The sequence below is a fragment of the Manduca sexta genome, chromosome 12 (assembly GCF_014839805.1).
Source record: "Manduca sexta isolate Smith_Timp_Sample1 chromosome 12, JHU_Msex_v1.0, whole genome shotgun sequence".
In the NCBI taxonomy this organism is placed as follows: domain Eukaryota; kingdom Metazoa; phylum Arthropoda; class Insecta; order Lepidoptera; family Sphingidae; genus Manduca; species Manduca sexta.
Window position 1 is genome coordinate 6,348,242 of NC_051126.1, and position 17,425 is coordinate 6,365,666.

General features: G+C 34.4%; 1 protein-coding gene across 1 annotated transcript in view; it reads right to left on the reverse strand.

The window, feature by feature from the left end:
- Positions 1-3,465: 3,465 nt before the first annotated feature.
- The window catches only part of LOC115440421, a 47,767-nt gene continuing 33,807 nt past the window's right edge, over positions 3,466-17,425 (reverse strand). The window contains exons 2-6 of the mRNA XM_030164708.1: positions 16,648-16,814; positions 12,054-12,237; positions 8,892-9,031; positions 5,799-6,021; positions 3,466-5,041 (exon numbers count right to left, since the gene is read on the reverse strand). Of these exons, the coding sequence (XP_030020568.1) occupies positions 4,962-5,041; positions 5,799-6,021; positions 8,892-9,031; positions 12,054-12,237; positions 16,648-16,814 (794 nt within the window). The 3' untranslated portion in view covers positions 3,466-4,961. The remainder of the gene's footprint in view (positions 5,042-5,798; positions 6,022-8,891; positions 9,032-12,053; positions 12,238-16,647; positions 16,815-17,425) is intronic.

Genomic DNA, 17,425 nt, shown 5'->3' on the forward strand with positions numbered 1-17,425 from the left:
ATGCGAAATTTTTATAAGACTATATACCTCTGCAACGTTACCAAGCATTACAATCAAAAGCATTAAAATCTTAAATTAACGATAGAAGGCAAATAAATGCACCCTATAAACCTTGCCCTCCTAAGAGCTCTCGAGTAAGAACTAAGAAGCATACTCTGCTAATCATTAATTAAATTAGTTATCTTGTTACAGACTAACTTAGATAAAAGCAAACGTGGTAGGAGCGTACTCAAGCTTCCTATACCTTGTTACTTGTTTACTTTACACTTTGCGAATGTTCCTCGATTCTCCCCCTGATGAATTTTGAATGATTCTTGTTTCGCTGTAGCGATCGAAACATCTGTTGCCGACGCGGTGTTATTGCTTGTCATTCTCAAAGCAATGGAGATAACAAGGACGGTAAACAAAGTTGTAAATTGTGTTGGTTTTGCGATATTTTTTTGTACTTTTTCTTTAATCTGGGATAATTTGAAGGGAATGTATTTAAAGGCGTGGTTTGCGATTATCGCGATAAAATTTTTTTGGTGTTCCGGTTGACTAAACAATATGCATGATGTTAAATGATTTTCATATTTTATTTAAACGTTTTCGTGTTGTTATGGGGGTATGTTTTTTTTTACTAATAGCTTATAGTAGGCGGTCCCATATCAAAAGATTCTTACAAAAATAAAGGGAACGAGTAAAAATGGTGACGAGGTTACAATCTCATGATATTAATTTTAACTTTTCTTTCCCATTATCGTAGTCGTGCTTATAAGCGATCTTTCAGTGCGATTAAGTATGGCATAACAACTTTTAATACTATCATAATACTTACTTTTAGCCTTACTGCTATTAAAGTTGAGAACAGTTAAAACATAAAAAAATATTTTATCTCCAGACAATTAAGTAACACAAATGAACAAAACTTTAATAGAGTAATATTGTGGCAAACAACTGTTGTAAAAGCTGATAAAATCAACGTTCTTTGTTACAGAGCATAAGTTTGTAATGTTTATTAGGCTTTTTAGACTGCTTTGTCAACATTTAATTCGGTCGTAATATAATCTTGCTTTTATATAATAATAATAATATCAGCCCTGTATTATATACTTGCCAACTGCTGAGCACGGGCCTCCTGTACTACTGAAATGGATTAGGCCTTAGTCCACCACGCTGGCCTAGTGCGGATTGGTAGACTTCACACACCTTCGAAATTCCTATAGAGAACTTCTCAGGTGTGCAGGGTTCCTCACGATGTTTTCCTTCACCGTTAAAGCGAACGATAAATTCACAAAGAATACACAGATGATTTTAGAAAAGTCAGAGGTGTGTGCCCTTGGGATTTGAATCTGCGGACATTCGTCTTGCCAGTGCGTTCCACACCCAACTAGGCTATCGCCGCTTTTTTTGCTTTATATAATTTAATGATAAATTTTACAACGAGTAGCGAAATATCATAATAGTACTTCGCTGAGATCTCCATATAATTAGTTCGACATTCAATCAACATTCAAGATGTTTATATTTTCAGAGGGCCAAAATATATTTATCCAATTAAGGTACGTATTTCTAATTACTCTAAGCATTGCAATTCTACCTACTCCTTACAAATATTACACCGTCATTTTATTTCAGTGGTAAAATTGTGTACACAATTTTTCCGGCAGACTATTCATTAAAGTTCGTACAAAACACGTTCCACCGAGGAACCGCCATCAGCAATATTAAACTTAAGAAGTAATTTATTAACCAGCGCGCGCTAAATCAAAACATTGTTACGGAAACCTGTGTCTTATTAACTTATTGTTGCCAAAATGTGAATGAACTAAGCTCGTTTTAGTAAACGTTGCCATTCATAGCAGGTCGGATTTGAAAAGAGTTCGTTATTAATAAAATCTGCGGAGTTGAGGCTTATTGATAAACGGTAACAAAGAAATTGTATTGCATTAAGGTTCAGTTTGCGTACTAAGTCAAACATTAATTTAATAGAATCTCTATTGTTATGAGATAAAAGTTCATATTTTCATGAAGCTAGTAAATTTAAAAAAGAATTGTATGCGGTGATGTTTTCAGTACTAGTAGGTTCAGAACATTTTATATGCAAAATGTTGTCATAAGCTTTGTATTGGCTTGTATATAATAACATAATCCAAATTATACATATTTTATTAAGACTCGATGATATTTGCTATCAAGATTTTTTGCGATATGCGCTAGTTACAATCAATGCTGTCTATGGTACATACTCTCACAAAGTTATGTGCAATATTAATATTTTATTCGCACAATTCCCACTAATCTAATCGTTTGATTGTTTTTATTTATTTAATTTACCAACGTTTGTATACATAAATCACTGGGATAGGAAACGTGGAAAATACATTACATCTTAATGTAAACAATTATAGGTAAATACAACTGGTTTAGTATGATATTATTACTCCAGCAAAAATAAAGAATAAAAAAAATTAGGCATAAAAAAGTTAGCAATTTTCATTTGGTATAAAATTAAGAGTCTAAGACTCAGCTTAGGAAATATGATTAACTATTCGATGGAAAATCCGCGATTAATCAACGAAGCTTGTTTGGCGAATGGTTGAGAATGTCCGAGAGGTTAAATTCATTAACAATTATTACTTTAGCAAAGATTAAGCATAAAAATACAGGCATCAAAATAAGGTCAACAATTTTCATTTGGTATAAAACTATACGTGTAAGATTAGGTTAGGAAATGTGATTAACAATTCGACAGAACTTGCTGAGCGAGCCGTTTTGAATGTCCAAAAGGTCACTATATTCATTAAGTAACTTGCATTGTCTCGAAAGAGGATTTAAACGAAAACTATTCTACGATAGGGTGATAGAAACAAATGCGATTAATCAGCACAATCTATTCTGAGAAAGTAAACTATATGAATGACTGACTAAGCTAAATGAAAGAGGTGAATATTAGGTGCAAATTGGTCTCCTGTGTCAAAGCTAGTTACCTGGTTGCGGTAGACCCCGCCGACTAACGAATGGGGTCCGGCCCAATTATTTTGATTCAGCTCTGGAGGTATGGTGAAAAACACAACGCCAAATCAGACTAACAAAGGCTATTGTATCTTTAAAAGTGTAAGACATAGATTTATATTATATCCCTATATTGTATACTGTCCCACTGCTGGGCACGGGCATCCTTTACTACTGAGAGGAATTAGGCCTTAGTTTACCATGCTGACCTAGTTCGTATATAGTTTTGTTATTATGTTATTATTATTTTAGGTTCCACGAAACGTTTACGTTACAAACCTAATGTAGATTTACGGTTTGCGTGTACGAGACATCATAACTTTTCTAGGATAAAGGTGATTTTTTTGTTTGCGAAACGTTTAGTTTCAAATTGTTCTGTTTGTTTTCTTTTCCATTAAAATCCTTTATAGGTAATTTATTTTCAAAACTTTTATAAAAATAAGATAAAGGGGTAAAAATGAAACCAGAGAGTACGTTCCATATCATAGATTTAATTTACATTGAAATTTTAAATACAATTAAATCATAATTAACAAAAACAATTCGTGTTACTGTACAATATAGTTAAAAAGATGATGTCGTGCAAAGAATTGACATTACCTTAAGTGAAACACAGCCATAGATTAATGCCTATTATTAAACTATATATTATTTATTATATAAAAACTAATTAACGCCCAGACAAGCTACAGAAATCTTGACCCATAAATTATACGACGATCCGTATTATCTAGCTAATAATAATGACACAGTTAGGTTTAGACGTTTATGTTAGGTACATTTTTGATGACCTTCTAAAGGTCTGTCCCCACTACAATGGATCAAACCGTTTTCAACCCGCACAAGCACGTTATTGTGTCTGCACCCTAATTCATACTGTTATGTGACGTGCGGCTGGACTAGATGCATGTTCAACTGTGTTACCTTTTCATATTTGGAGAGTGGTGCTAATCCGCGCATTAAGACAGTTAGGTATACAATAGTACATCACCTACAATCCGCCAATGTTTAGGTGATTCTCGCAACAGATTGTCTAGGTTTATGAAATAAATATGTTGGTATATACAGTATGCAATATAACAATAATATTTTGCAGCTAAAGTTCATATGATCCATAATAATGGGCGTCTTCTACAAGTTTTGATGTGAACAAATAATACAGTTTACAAACGCATGGATTTCTAGTCATTTTAATTTTTATATTATGAATGCTTTGAGCATAGCGTCGTCGATTCGATACGTTGGTAATTTTGTAGTTCGCTATGTGCTTGGTATTTGCGGCAGGAATTCAATATTGAACATTTTTCGGATTTTATAGAGCATATTCTATGGCCGTAATAGCAAGATTTTCGAACTATTAACCATTGCGAACAATGTAATGAAATAGTGTTTCATTGATTCGAGGATCTATTTCAAAGTTCATTGTTACTAGTGTATAAGGGTAAGGCCACACTGCAGAAAAAATACGAAGGGAGTTTATTCGCAAAATCAATGAGTAAGTATGAAACAATATCAAGTGTACGCAAATGTACATAACACGATCACGGCAGTCGCTGAAAAAAATCCGTGCCGATTTTTTGGCAATACGTGGCTCTTACAAATCAAATCAAACATATAAATACATATTATATAACCAACAAGAACTAGAAAAATCCTTAATTAAAATAATTTATTTTATGTTCAACAAACATTTCCAACATACAAAGACATCCAGCTTAAATTATAAGTTAAAATTAGAATGTTTTGGCTACTTTAATATATATTTTTTTTAATAGCCCCCAAAAATCCGATAAACATTAATATCTTTCATTTTTGTAAATGACTAGCATTAAATTAACTATTTGGTTGACGCTACATCGTATCGACCTACACATATACAGTTACTTTATTTGTTGAATATCTCAATCACTGGCCGATTATTAACTATACTTACACTAATATCACCAGACCACATAACACACCGACTCTCATAAGCTCATAAACCTTGATATTTGTTTTACTGTCCATATTATAACTAATGACACAACATTCACATCGAGTTTTGTACCTGTAAAAGAAGAAAAATATAAAAAAATATCTACAAAACGTTTTTATTTTTTTTAAATTAAGTTATACATAATCAAAATAATAATATATTTATTTTTAGCCAAGTAAAATTATTTATAACTGGAGTGATTCTTAGTAGTCACTTTAAAGTCGTCTACGACGTTATGAGTAGCACATGAAAATTATAAGATGAAACGCGAGAACTTGCCATTATTTAGGGACTTATTTCAAATTCAAATTAAGAACAATTGTTCTATCAATTATTTAAATTACATTATTTTCAGGGGTGTAGCTATCGTAAGGATAGACGATGCCATCTCTGGTCATGTTTAACTGAGTCCATTGTAATTATCTTAATATAAATACAATGGATAATAATAATATAAACTTAAGCTCTCAAATCACATCGGAGACTAAGTAAAAATAACTACAAACTGTCGATGCTTGATTAAGCACTAAAATTACCTCAGCTAGTCGTACCATGATAGTGAGCATAAAAGTCCACGAAATTGTCAACCAACGAGAGACGTGAGCAACGGCCTGTTACACAGCTTAACGACGCACCATAGTTACCGACTGTGGAACTATTTGTATTCTATTTCGAATAACATCACAAATGTGAATGGATGTTTGATTTTTTGTACGTGACACTACATAGAAATATTTATAGCTTTATAAAAAAAACTTATAATATATTTATTTGTATGAATACGACTAAAACAAAATACAATAAAAATAAAATGCTGAAAATTCCATACCTGCATTATTAGATACGTATTTCGATAGCTGAGTGCGTGAATGTATTGTTATGATGATATTCGCGTCGCGCACTACCGGCGGCTCGACGGATAGTATCGCTTCGCACCGCACCCGCATCGCCCCGCTCGCGTTGGGGGGCACGCGGACTCGTAGCACGCGCCACGATCGTCGTAGACCCCCCGGCTGGGGCCCGCTCTGCTCCGTCCGCTGCCACGCTTCGGGCTGCAAAATACACAAACATACATAGCATCACCCCTTTCACCCCTCCAGGGGCAGACAGAAATGTATAAGTACTCATTTTGGGAATTATGTTCAGTCTCGCGAGTCTATTACCATTTATGGGGCATTATTTTTGACTCAGTTGATAAGGAACATAAAAATGCAATATCACTGTCTAAATTGGTATATCAACCCAAGACAACAGCGTGGCAGCCATATCGCGCACGCAATGCACCTACACCACCTAGGCAGTCAAAATACACATGTGAAAATATTAAAGCAATGGGAAGCAAACCGCGAGATGCCATCTGTAAACGTAACGACCGGACACAGTTCGAAATTGTACGTGAATATGAAAAAAAATTTCAGCTTTATATTCCGTTGGACACGAAACTGGACACAAGTTAAATGTACACGTGCTTGGGTGGCAACCATTAAAAATAAAAAGCAAGTGGCAAATACTACTATATAAATAATAATAATAATATCAGCCCTGTAGTATATACTTGCCCACTGCTGAGCACGGGCCTCCTCTACTACTGAGAGGGATTAGGCCTTAGTCCACCACGCTGGCCTAGTGCGGATTGGTAGACTTCACACACCTTCGAAAATCCTATGGAGAACTTCTCAGATGTGCAGGTTTCCTCACGATGTTTTCCTTCACCGTTAAGCGAACGATAAATTCACAAAGAATACACACATGATTTTTTAGAAAAGTCAGAGGTGTGTGCCCTTGGGATTTGAACCTCCGGACATTCGTCTCGGCAGTCCGTTCCACACCCAACTAGGCTATCGCCGCTTATAATACTACTACTATATACTATAAGAAACTTCATAAATCATAGAGTATTTGTGGGGGAAGGAGGGGGGGTGCTAATCACAGAATAAGTTACCATACGTCCTTAGCGATGTGATTATACCGAAATTACCAACATTCAGTCAGATTGACATCAAATCAACAGTTATCGCAATGGAAAGATTTTATGTACGCGAGTTCGCGTTGAAGCTTTTGCCCCTGATTCGCTGTTTTCGAGAAATTAACTTGATTGTATTATTGAGGATGATTACTTAGCGTTATTGGTATAAAACTACAACGAAATGTTGTTTAATATGCCGTATTTGCAACTTAATTAATATTTTCAACGGAATGATTAAATAAATTTTCTTCAAAACGATGCTTATTTCAAACAAACATTGCTAATGAAAAGGATTGTAAATGAAAGCCTCGATTTTTATTATATGGTCGAAGGATGAAATTCTGTTTATGGAATAATAAACAGGAAATTACTTATCAAATATTTTTCGCCTTCGTAAATAGCAAACATAGCCTTCTCAATATTGTTTTTCACTACGAGTAATAAAACCGCACCGTAAAACTGCAAACTCGGTAAAGACAAATAAACCCAAATATTACTGAAATTCCGCGAACTTACTGCAGATGTAAAATATATCTCCAAGTCGCTACGTCGCGATGTGTTTCCGTTTATTTTCCCAGTTCTAATTATTTAAACATTTTAAGATTTATCGCCAACAATAAAGGAAGAGCGTTTTGGCAAAATATACTGGTCGTTTTAAAAGGCCATTAGCGAAGATTTAAAGAGTACCTCGGCTGCTTAGAGCCGCTTAACAATGAGCCGCTGTAATGGTAAACAATGCAAACGCACTTCATACAATGCTGCCTCAGTCGTTAAGTGGGAGCACTACTCATACTTTTATGCGACAAGTCACCTACGATGTTGAAAGGTTTCTTTGGAGCCATTGTGATACAAAAACAAAATAGCCCTCAATTCGTTTATTCGAGTCCAAATAAATGAATGAGCTCATTCGAAATTTAAAAATCATGCTGACATTTTATCAAGCTCATGACGCAACAGTATTATTGTATTATTTTGATTCCAAAGAACCAAAAAGTTAAAACTTTGTTTAACTCATAACTTTACTATATTTTTTATTTTATTAAATCAAATGGAAGGTGTATTTAGTTTTGACATAATTTAATATTATGTATAATAATGTCTTATGTTTACGCGCATGTTTGTAATGTAGAGCTAAAAATTAAAAAAAATTAAGATGTATGTAGGTACTGTAACTTTGACTTTTCGTATGACCACCTTAGTCCGCCCCGTGACTACTAAGCTGCAAAGTCCTCGAAACGGCGGTAGAAAATTATAGTATAAAAACCGCGATAAAATTGGCTAAATAGTTTTATTTTAATGTTTCTCATTCGCGTAAACATAAAAAATCATTACGTATAACCCAAATTATTATACAAAACAAAACATTTATTACACTCATGTACGGCCGAATTTAGCAATCACGTGTCAGTTATAACTAATATTTCCACTTTTAGCTAATAGTTTCTAGCAACAGTAACTCAGAACACGTCCGATATCAATTTATCGTTTCCAATCACATCAATGAATAGGGTACCTAATCCTCTCAAATTGGATTCCTGTATACCACGAGAGCAAACAGAATCGACTCAAGCTATCTGCCAAGTGCATTGTGTGCCACCGCTGTGTGTAAAGCTCCGGTCACACATGACCAATCAGCTGTTTCCCATTTTACGATTGTTTGGTACAACGTACTTCCAATAGCTATTCACTGTAACTTTACTAGCGATAGCTTTAATGTCAATTAAATTCTGCAAATCAGCCAGGTAATGACACCACCGAACCTTTGCACTTTAAACAGGTAATCTATTAGATTGTACAAACACTGACCATGTTTTCTACTTAGTTTCTCGGACAAACACGAAACCGTCTCAGCATAATTGAACTGTGATCACTCCCTTGATTGAAATTTGATTCGTAAATGCATTCGTGTTCGAATTAAGCAAATGAATTGCGTTGTGAGGCGCATTGTGTACCAACCTTTTGTAGCTCATCGTCGATGTACCAATTAATGTCAGCGGATGGTAGCGAGTAGTCAGACGTGCAGTTGAGGAATATTTGCTCCCCAGGCTTCAGCACTTTCGGCGCCCCAATTATCACTGGGTCTCCGTCCGGCATCGCTGCAGGCAAAATAGATTTGAATTCATCTAAAACTGAAATCAGGTGTCCTAAGTGAGTTACAGTTGTACTACACAAATTAATAAATATCCAATGAGAGTTCGCCATTGTGGAATAGGAATGCCGAAGTTAATTAAAAGCTTTAAATTCGAACTACGACAGCTATTGTTAGATCGCGGCCACATTGATGCCGTCGAGTTGCCGGATTCTGGTGCGGAGATAATTGCACCGATAAAACTCCTTACAGTCAGTAGTCACAATGCAACCGGTTCAGTTTTATCCGAACCGAAACTTTTACGTTGGTGTATGCACTCGGCCTAAGCTGAAATATTACAATGGTTTATAGTACTGGTACTATAAGCCCTGGGGCTTCAGAAGTTTAAATAAATTGTTTCTGCGACACTCGTCTGGAATGAAATATATGTGTACGTCATACTCTTGCTTCTATAAAAAGAGAGGAAAATAGTCAAATATTTGATGTGACAGTTTGATTTGTGTATGCTTTCTGTATTGCAAATTCGGTCTTTGTGGTTGAAACACAAGTGACATATTATATTGATTTAACTTTTTTATTATATCTGAGTAGATTCCCGCTTCGTTTGCGGGTTATATGTGTAGGTAATCTAAATATATCTAAATGTATAAGACAAAAGATATCCTGTACACTTTGTGACTATTCCTGGCCCCTCCTTAGTTACGCTTCCGTGAAAATTGTCATTCTTGCTCATTGCACTGAGTAATGTATTTAACGCTAGTCATATTATAAGCTTATTAGTTTTATATTAAAATATGATTTCATATTTTAGTCTTATAAAATCGTATAATAATTATAGACGTCTATTCTAAACATAGATATTTGTTTTGCTTTAATACTTGTTAAGTAACTTAGTAGAATATTTTATCATTAAAATAGTACAATTTATTTGTAACATAATAAATTCTATTTATAAACATTATTTTATTTTGACTTTAATTCTGTTTTCATTACATTAATTTTTAAATCACGAGTTACCACTACCAACCTTTATGTTTAAGAGAAATACTGAATTGAACTGCCTACGGAGAATCCTTATTACATTTGAAAGGTTGGGTTCGATTTTATCTATAAAACTACGTTTATAATATGATAGCATCATAACAAAATCATTTCAGTGTATTGTGCCCCGAACCGTAATGTCCATCTGATGGCTTCATAATAGAATATCTGATAAATAAACGGCCTGCAAAATTACATCATATAATTGGCTAGATTCTGTGTATAAGAATAAAAACCGAGATAATAATTGACAATACGAAGAAAATTATGTCAATTGAATTTTTTATCTCTTTCAATTTCGTTGGTCTAGATTTATGTGCTGAGTTGAGAAAATAGTGTCTTATTTCTTCAACGTCTGAAGTAGACATATTTGATTTATTCTATTGTATTTTTATATTCTATTGTATGTCTAAATATATATTATATGTACAAGTGTGTATAAATAAACAAGTATAATAAATGCTTACATTTCAGTAATAAAATACAAGTTTTTAGATCCCATTTCTTTTATTACATTTTAAGTCTTTGTGACCTAACTATATTCGATTTGCGAATTGCACTTACTTTAACAGACTGTTTTTAAATTCTTTATCCAGTATGTGCTGATTCTTTATTCAGAAAGCATTCAATACAAAAAAGTTATTAGGTATTTTTTGTAAAAGTATATTGTAAAGGTATGCTTGTTATGTGTACACATTAGTTTTTGTAATTAAACTTTCGAGGCAGGTGTTGAAAAATATATCCTACTAATATTACAAATGGGAAAGTTAGTGAGGATGGATGTATGTATATTTGTTTGTTCCTCTTTCACGAAAAAACTACTGAACGGATTTAGATGAAACTTTACAGTAATATTGTAATGTGTTATTCTGATGTATAACCATACATCAGAATAACACATAGGTTACAATTTATAATGATTTTGTGTAATTTGGTTATAATTTAACGATACATGTCAAGCAAGTCGGAAAGAAGAATATCGCGGAAAACTCCTGCACGCGGACGGAGCCGCGAACCAAAGCTACTACGAAATAAAAATATATAAATATTCCCTATTAAGCTGCATAAATCATGTATTTAAAATTGATTTTACATGCGCTTTACTGAAGACGACGATGAACTTAGGAATCAATTAGCCGAAGTCTCTAATCGTTAACTAGTCTTCAAAGTTTGACTTTATTTCACTTCATTGGAGCAGGGAGTTTGCAATGAATTCCTCTTACACGTTAATTGCTGATAGTTTCTGATGATGAGGGTTGAAATTAAATTATAATAAATCCTGCATGCTTTATTATAAGTTAGTTTCGAAGTACCTTTAAACTATACTGCATTTTTTTCGTCCGAAAAATTTTATGTTCTTTAATTTTTATCGACTAATGATTCGTACCTGAAATGAGCGCAAAAATGCATACTCTTTAAGCTTTATATTTCTCAGTATTTTGATGATGGAAAAATATGGAAATAAATGGTTAGTATTTTTTAATTTGCTGTTATTTAATTAAACAAGTTTCCCTTTTCATGCGTAAGTTCAATTTAACGGAGCAAATGCGTACGCCAAAAATCTCTTTAAATATACTGCGGATTGTGATTTTTGGTATTTTCATAAAAAAATTGGAAATATAAACCAGCTATATCTGTTCAAACATGGCTTCATGGTTGAGCGATTTTCGCTTAGAATGAATTTTCAAAGAGGTGCCAAAAAGTTCGCTGTTCTGGTCAAACAAGCTTGTAAAACTTTTAATAATATTTTTTTATTTAAATGGTAGAACAACATAGTTAAAAAATCTTTAAATTTTACTTCATTCAGTTTGAAGTTAATATGCGTATTCTTCTTTATCCTATTTCGCTACGTATATACCTTTAATGTGATATAGGCATACATTAATAAAAAATATTGATAAGTACTAAAAATATGGTCGTCTTTCGTGGATTTTTCTAAATTATTGCTTGTATAGTAATTAAGAAAACCTTTCTATAAGGAAGCTCACCAACAACGGTCATGTGTTTTGATTTCCTCGCGATCTGGAACTTGGGTCCTTCAGTAGACACTTCGCAAGTGTAGGCTGCGCCCGTGGCTATCGGCGGCGGCATCACACGCACCATACAAGAGTCCGTCTGGCATTCACCGCCTTGAACCATGATGCCTGTCACATTGAACAGGCGTATTGATGGCTGAAACAAACAGGCTTTGTTAGTTTTGTTATGACGTAATTGATGAATTTCTGATTCACAATATTTTTAGTCAATAACCACCAGTGGCGAAGCATCCATATACCTACCGGCTTCCCTTTTAGGTTTATTAACCTTAGTTTTAGCTTTCCGTAAAATTAGCTGCGATATGTTAACTAAGGCAATTTTTATTTGCCGTGGCTTACCTTTTGAAAAATTTCACTATTGATAAACTCACATTTATTTATCGTCGATAGTAATATTAACGACTAACAATCTGGGTTGCTTGAAGTGAGAATCGAACCTAGAATCTCACGGTAAATAGTCCTAGACCGTTAAGATTAATCCAATAAGGTGATTTACCCTCACTATCTTACCAATAAATGTGATTAACTTAATGCCTATCATGTAAATTTCAAGAGTCGAAAATACAGCACTGATTTTAACATGTTTATGAGGGGAACCCATGTTTCAATATTATATGTGTAGTAAGATGGGGCAGGTATACCCAAAATCAACAGCGACTGACTGGATTCGACAGGTCGTAGTTTGTAACTAACGGCAGGGCAAATTCAGAATATTTTGGAAAGTTATTCCCTAAGGACTTTATTCATTTAAAATATTAAGCCTCTATTACCTATATACCTATAATTCAGTATAAAGCTTAAAGATATTTCTTATATACTATTTTTGACACCTGGTAATCATAACCAATGGAAAGTATAAAGAACAAATACGTTGTATACTTATATCAGCCCTGTATTATATACTGCCTAGTGCCTACTGCTGAGCACGGGCTGCCTCTACCACTGAAAGGGTTTAGGCCTTAGTCCACCACGAGGGCCTCTTGCGGGTTGACATACTTCATATAATGAATTGTCAGTTATGTAGGTTTCCTCAAGATGTTTTCCTTCACCATGCAAGCGAGCGATATTTGACAATCAATACACATGTAACTTCGAAAAATCAGACCTTCAGGTGCCTTGGGTTTTGATCCTGAGGCCTTCGGCAGACCTTTGCAGTCCCAATTAATCTATCACTTATAAATTCTTACTAACATTATAAATGCGAAAGTTTGTAAAAATGTTTGGATATTTGTAAGTTTGTTAGAAGTAAACGCCGATGCAACTGAACGGTTTTCGATGAAATTTGGCACTCTGATAAATGATGTCCTGGATAAACTCAAATGCTATTTATTTTAATTTTCTTCCATGGAAAAAATAACAAATTTACTAAATAGATGGCGCTGACATCGAATAGTGTTTACTTTTATAGCGGAAAAGGCGTTTCACGTGGACGAAGTCTCAAGCAACACCACACAGTATTTATATTATTGATATGTCTTTATGAACCATAGATAAAAATTGTAATTAGAGGGAAAATTCGGTTTACAAAGTAACAAAAGTGAAGTTATTATGAATTTTATAAAACATTTAAGAAAGTTCAAATAATTGTATTATGTTATGAAACCACTGTTACACCGAGCAGTGGTATTAAAAGATAAGCCTTTACTTTTTAAATAGTAGTGGTAAATTGTGCCACGGAACACCGCTTCACTCTTAGCGAGTTGTTTTATTTTCGTTTGTTATTTGTACAAATATACTATCCAAGCTTGAAAATTGTTGACATCCGTAACGTTAGTAAAAAATATATAAAAAACCGTTCGCTCGAGGAATGTTGCATGTGTTGGATTTATTTGGTTCACTTTTATTTATATCGATGAAATATTTTGCACGAATTTTGAAGTCTACAACGAAAACTCACAAAGAATACTCATATAACCTTAGAAAAGTCTAAGGTTATATGAGTATTCTTTGTGAGTTATCGCCTGCTTTAATGGTAAAATTAATCATCGAAACCTCACACCTGAGAAGTTCTCTTTATGAATTTTGAGAGTATGTAAAGTTTGCTAAACTGCACTAGGCCAGCGTGGTAGTCTAAGGCTTAATCCCTCTCAGTAGTATAGGAGACCCGGGTCCAGCAGTAAGACAGTGTATAATACAGGACTGATATAATTTTAATAGAATATACAGACAGATGAAAGCAAGATTTTTTAGTTTTACCAGTACCTATATTAGGAGTGTTATTACTCAACGATACAACGTAAAAATGTAGGTATCGAATAAAATTTTACTATACGTTTGAGTTAACGATTTCAAAAGCAGGGTTCATACCCTTTGTGTGTCGAATTTTCTCCTTTGGTCAAACAGTATATTTTTGCTCCATACTTTTTCAATCAACCCTTTTGTGCGTTGCAAGTTTATGTTAGGCAATACATCAAAGAAAAGTTTTTTCACTGTTTATTTGTACATTGATACTGGACGTTTTTGTATATAAAGATTTTTATATTTAATCAGAATAAAAAGAAGTATTTATAAAATAAATATTGTGTAATTCGGCAGAAGAGTTTGGTCCTATAGCACTTAGACTTAACATACATTCGCCCTGTGGATTGGAGGCGTTTGGAGAATTCCACCACGGTATCCCCTACCTGTCGTAAGAGGCGACGAATAGGGGCCATTGGGGGGTCATCGGCGGGCAGCAGGGGGCTGTCCGCCCTTAGTATGCATCATGCGTTGGATGCCGGGGTGGACGGCAGCATAGAACATAGACCTCATGCTGCCGTTGACGCCGGCGGCGGTCTTCGGTGCGCGGGGTTTCTGAGCCCTAGGAGACGGCCCCACTAGGCGGCACCGCGCAGGGACGGCTGGGGACGAAGACTTAGATACTTCCGTCAGAGGAAGCCCGCAACCGTCCCAAATGCGCCGAACAGGACCACCGCGGACTTTTAGTTGGTAGGCCATGCGTAGGGCGTATATAGTGCTAGGGTCTCGGCCCGGCGTTCGCCCGAAGGCCATCATCAAATTCGGGCGGTTCAACGCCGGGCCGTAGGGTACGGTTACTCCAACATAACCGCTCAGTCGCCTCATGAAGGCTAGGCGGTAGTAACAAGGTACTTTCTCCGCGAAACAAAAAAAAATACTTAACGTACACATTTGCAAAATGACGAATATCTCAACGTGTCGCGTCATCTGCCAACCAAATCTAGCCTAATTTCTTGACATTTCGCTTTTATACTCCATTATTTATTAGCCATATTTATTAAGAGCTTCTTTTATTACAGACATAAATTAATTCAATTGTTGCCAAATCAATTTGAGTTCTGGTTGAGCAATAATGTGTTTTATTAGATTCGAAGTATTTTTAGATATTTCATTCTATCAGATCTTTTTATCTTAATTTTTTTACATATGGTGAAAGTTGTGATTAGTGTAAGTTATCGAAAAAATTATAGTAAATATGAATATTTCTAATCAAATAATGTTTTTTTTTTTCTTTCATATTTTGACAGTTTTTACGTAATAAATCTCAACAAACAACTGGCAAAGATTAATATTAAGGCGATACGATAATATGACGAAATTTTAAAGGCAGAAATATCCATGATTATTAATTATTTTTACGTTTTTCTTTCAACTGCGAGAACTAATCACTAACTGGACGTGAATTTAAATTCTTTACTTGCCAATACTTGTTTAGTTACCCAGATTAAAGGTGAAACAAAATGTATGAAAATGGACCTTGAGGTATCGCCTTAAAAAGAAAAGAACACCAGGTGACAGAATCTAAATTAATATTTTATTACATTTTTAATATTTTATTAAAAATGTAATAAAATATTAATTTAGAATTAATCACTTATATGAAAACGACAACTTTATCGTCAAAGAGAATTTTCTGATCAATATAACTTCCACCGTCTATTTTAGTCTTTTGGACCTTCTTTGCCAACCTAAGTTACCCGTCAACATCAAAGTTGATAACTGACCCGCAACGTACAATATTAGACCTATTGACTTTATAACTTGAAGATATTTTCGCAACTCACAAACTTAATCGTAAACCCGCAACTTATTGAGCCAACATTCCAAATGGCAAAGTTTTGGAAACTGCTTACCATTTTGCCGGGGTTGTTCATTTGTTAGCTATCGAAAATGATGTAGAAACAACACAGGCCTGTGAATTTAAGTGCAGTAGATTGAGGACATGATTTTACATTTTGATAAAAAAATTATGGTAGCTGAGCCATTTTGTGGATAATTTTGTTTCAACATGAATGGATCAGCTAGAGCAGAAACTTAAACAGATAATATTACCACAGAATCCCGGCGTAAATCGGTAGCTTTGCTACGAATGGCTAATGGAATAGCCAAAAACCTGTCTGCATGTGGTTACTCGTGGGGGTTGTCAAGACTTTTATACAAATTAATGATGAAACTAGAAGGCCTTTCGCCTGATAGTAAGCATCATGCGTCGCCATTGACAATGACGCCAACTAAAATTTAAATTAATAAATGCGTGGTTCTAACTGATCTTTAGCCATCCAGCTATAAAATATAAATATCAACTCACCTTCTGTGACGGATTGTATCTAAATATCTCATTCATGTCCCTGTACCACTTGACAGAGTGTAGTTTCTGGTCATTCATTTGGAAATGACAGCTGAGTTCGGCGGCGCGCCGCGGGTCGGCGTACAACGGCACCTTCAACTGCGTTATGTCGTGCGCTGATGTTATTGCTGGGGACAAGAGAAAGATTTACTATTTAATATCATAGATTATCTACGCTTATAAAAAGATAAAAAAACTATGTTTAATTCGAAGATTACTTATAATTCGCTGGAAAAATATACGGAATCATAGAAAAACAAGGACTAAATAGTACCTAACTTATAAAATATTATCTCATTTAAATATTTGTCATATTATTATTTATATTTTAATAATTATTTAATAATGCACTTTATAACTATTAATTTAGTTTTCATTTTCTTACCAAATCAGCTTTGATGCTTAACAGCGACAAATAATATTATGTGTATTAAAATGAGCCGAAAAAACTTTCTACCTCGGTTACATTTTTTCGCTCTCTAGACCCTGAAATCACATTTAATTTCCACCCGGCCAGCTCGTGTGTATGTCTTAATTACGGACCATTTTCACGGTAAAAATGCGTTAAATGTAAACAAGGTGGATTGAATTAATATGCGCGAGCTCTCCAACAACGGACAAAAATCACTTTTTATGATTACATGTTGTGAAAATAACTTCTACACGTTTATTAACGTCCATGACTGTTAGTCATGATATACCAGCTGTTGATTTATAATGAAATACTAGCTATCGTAAG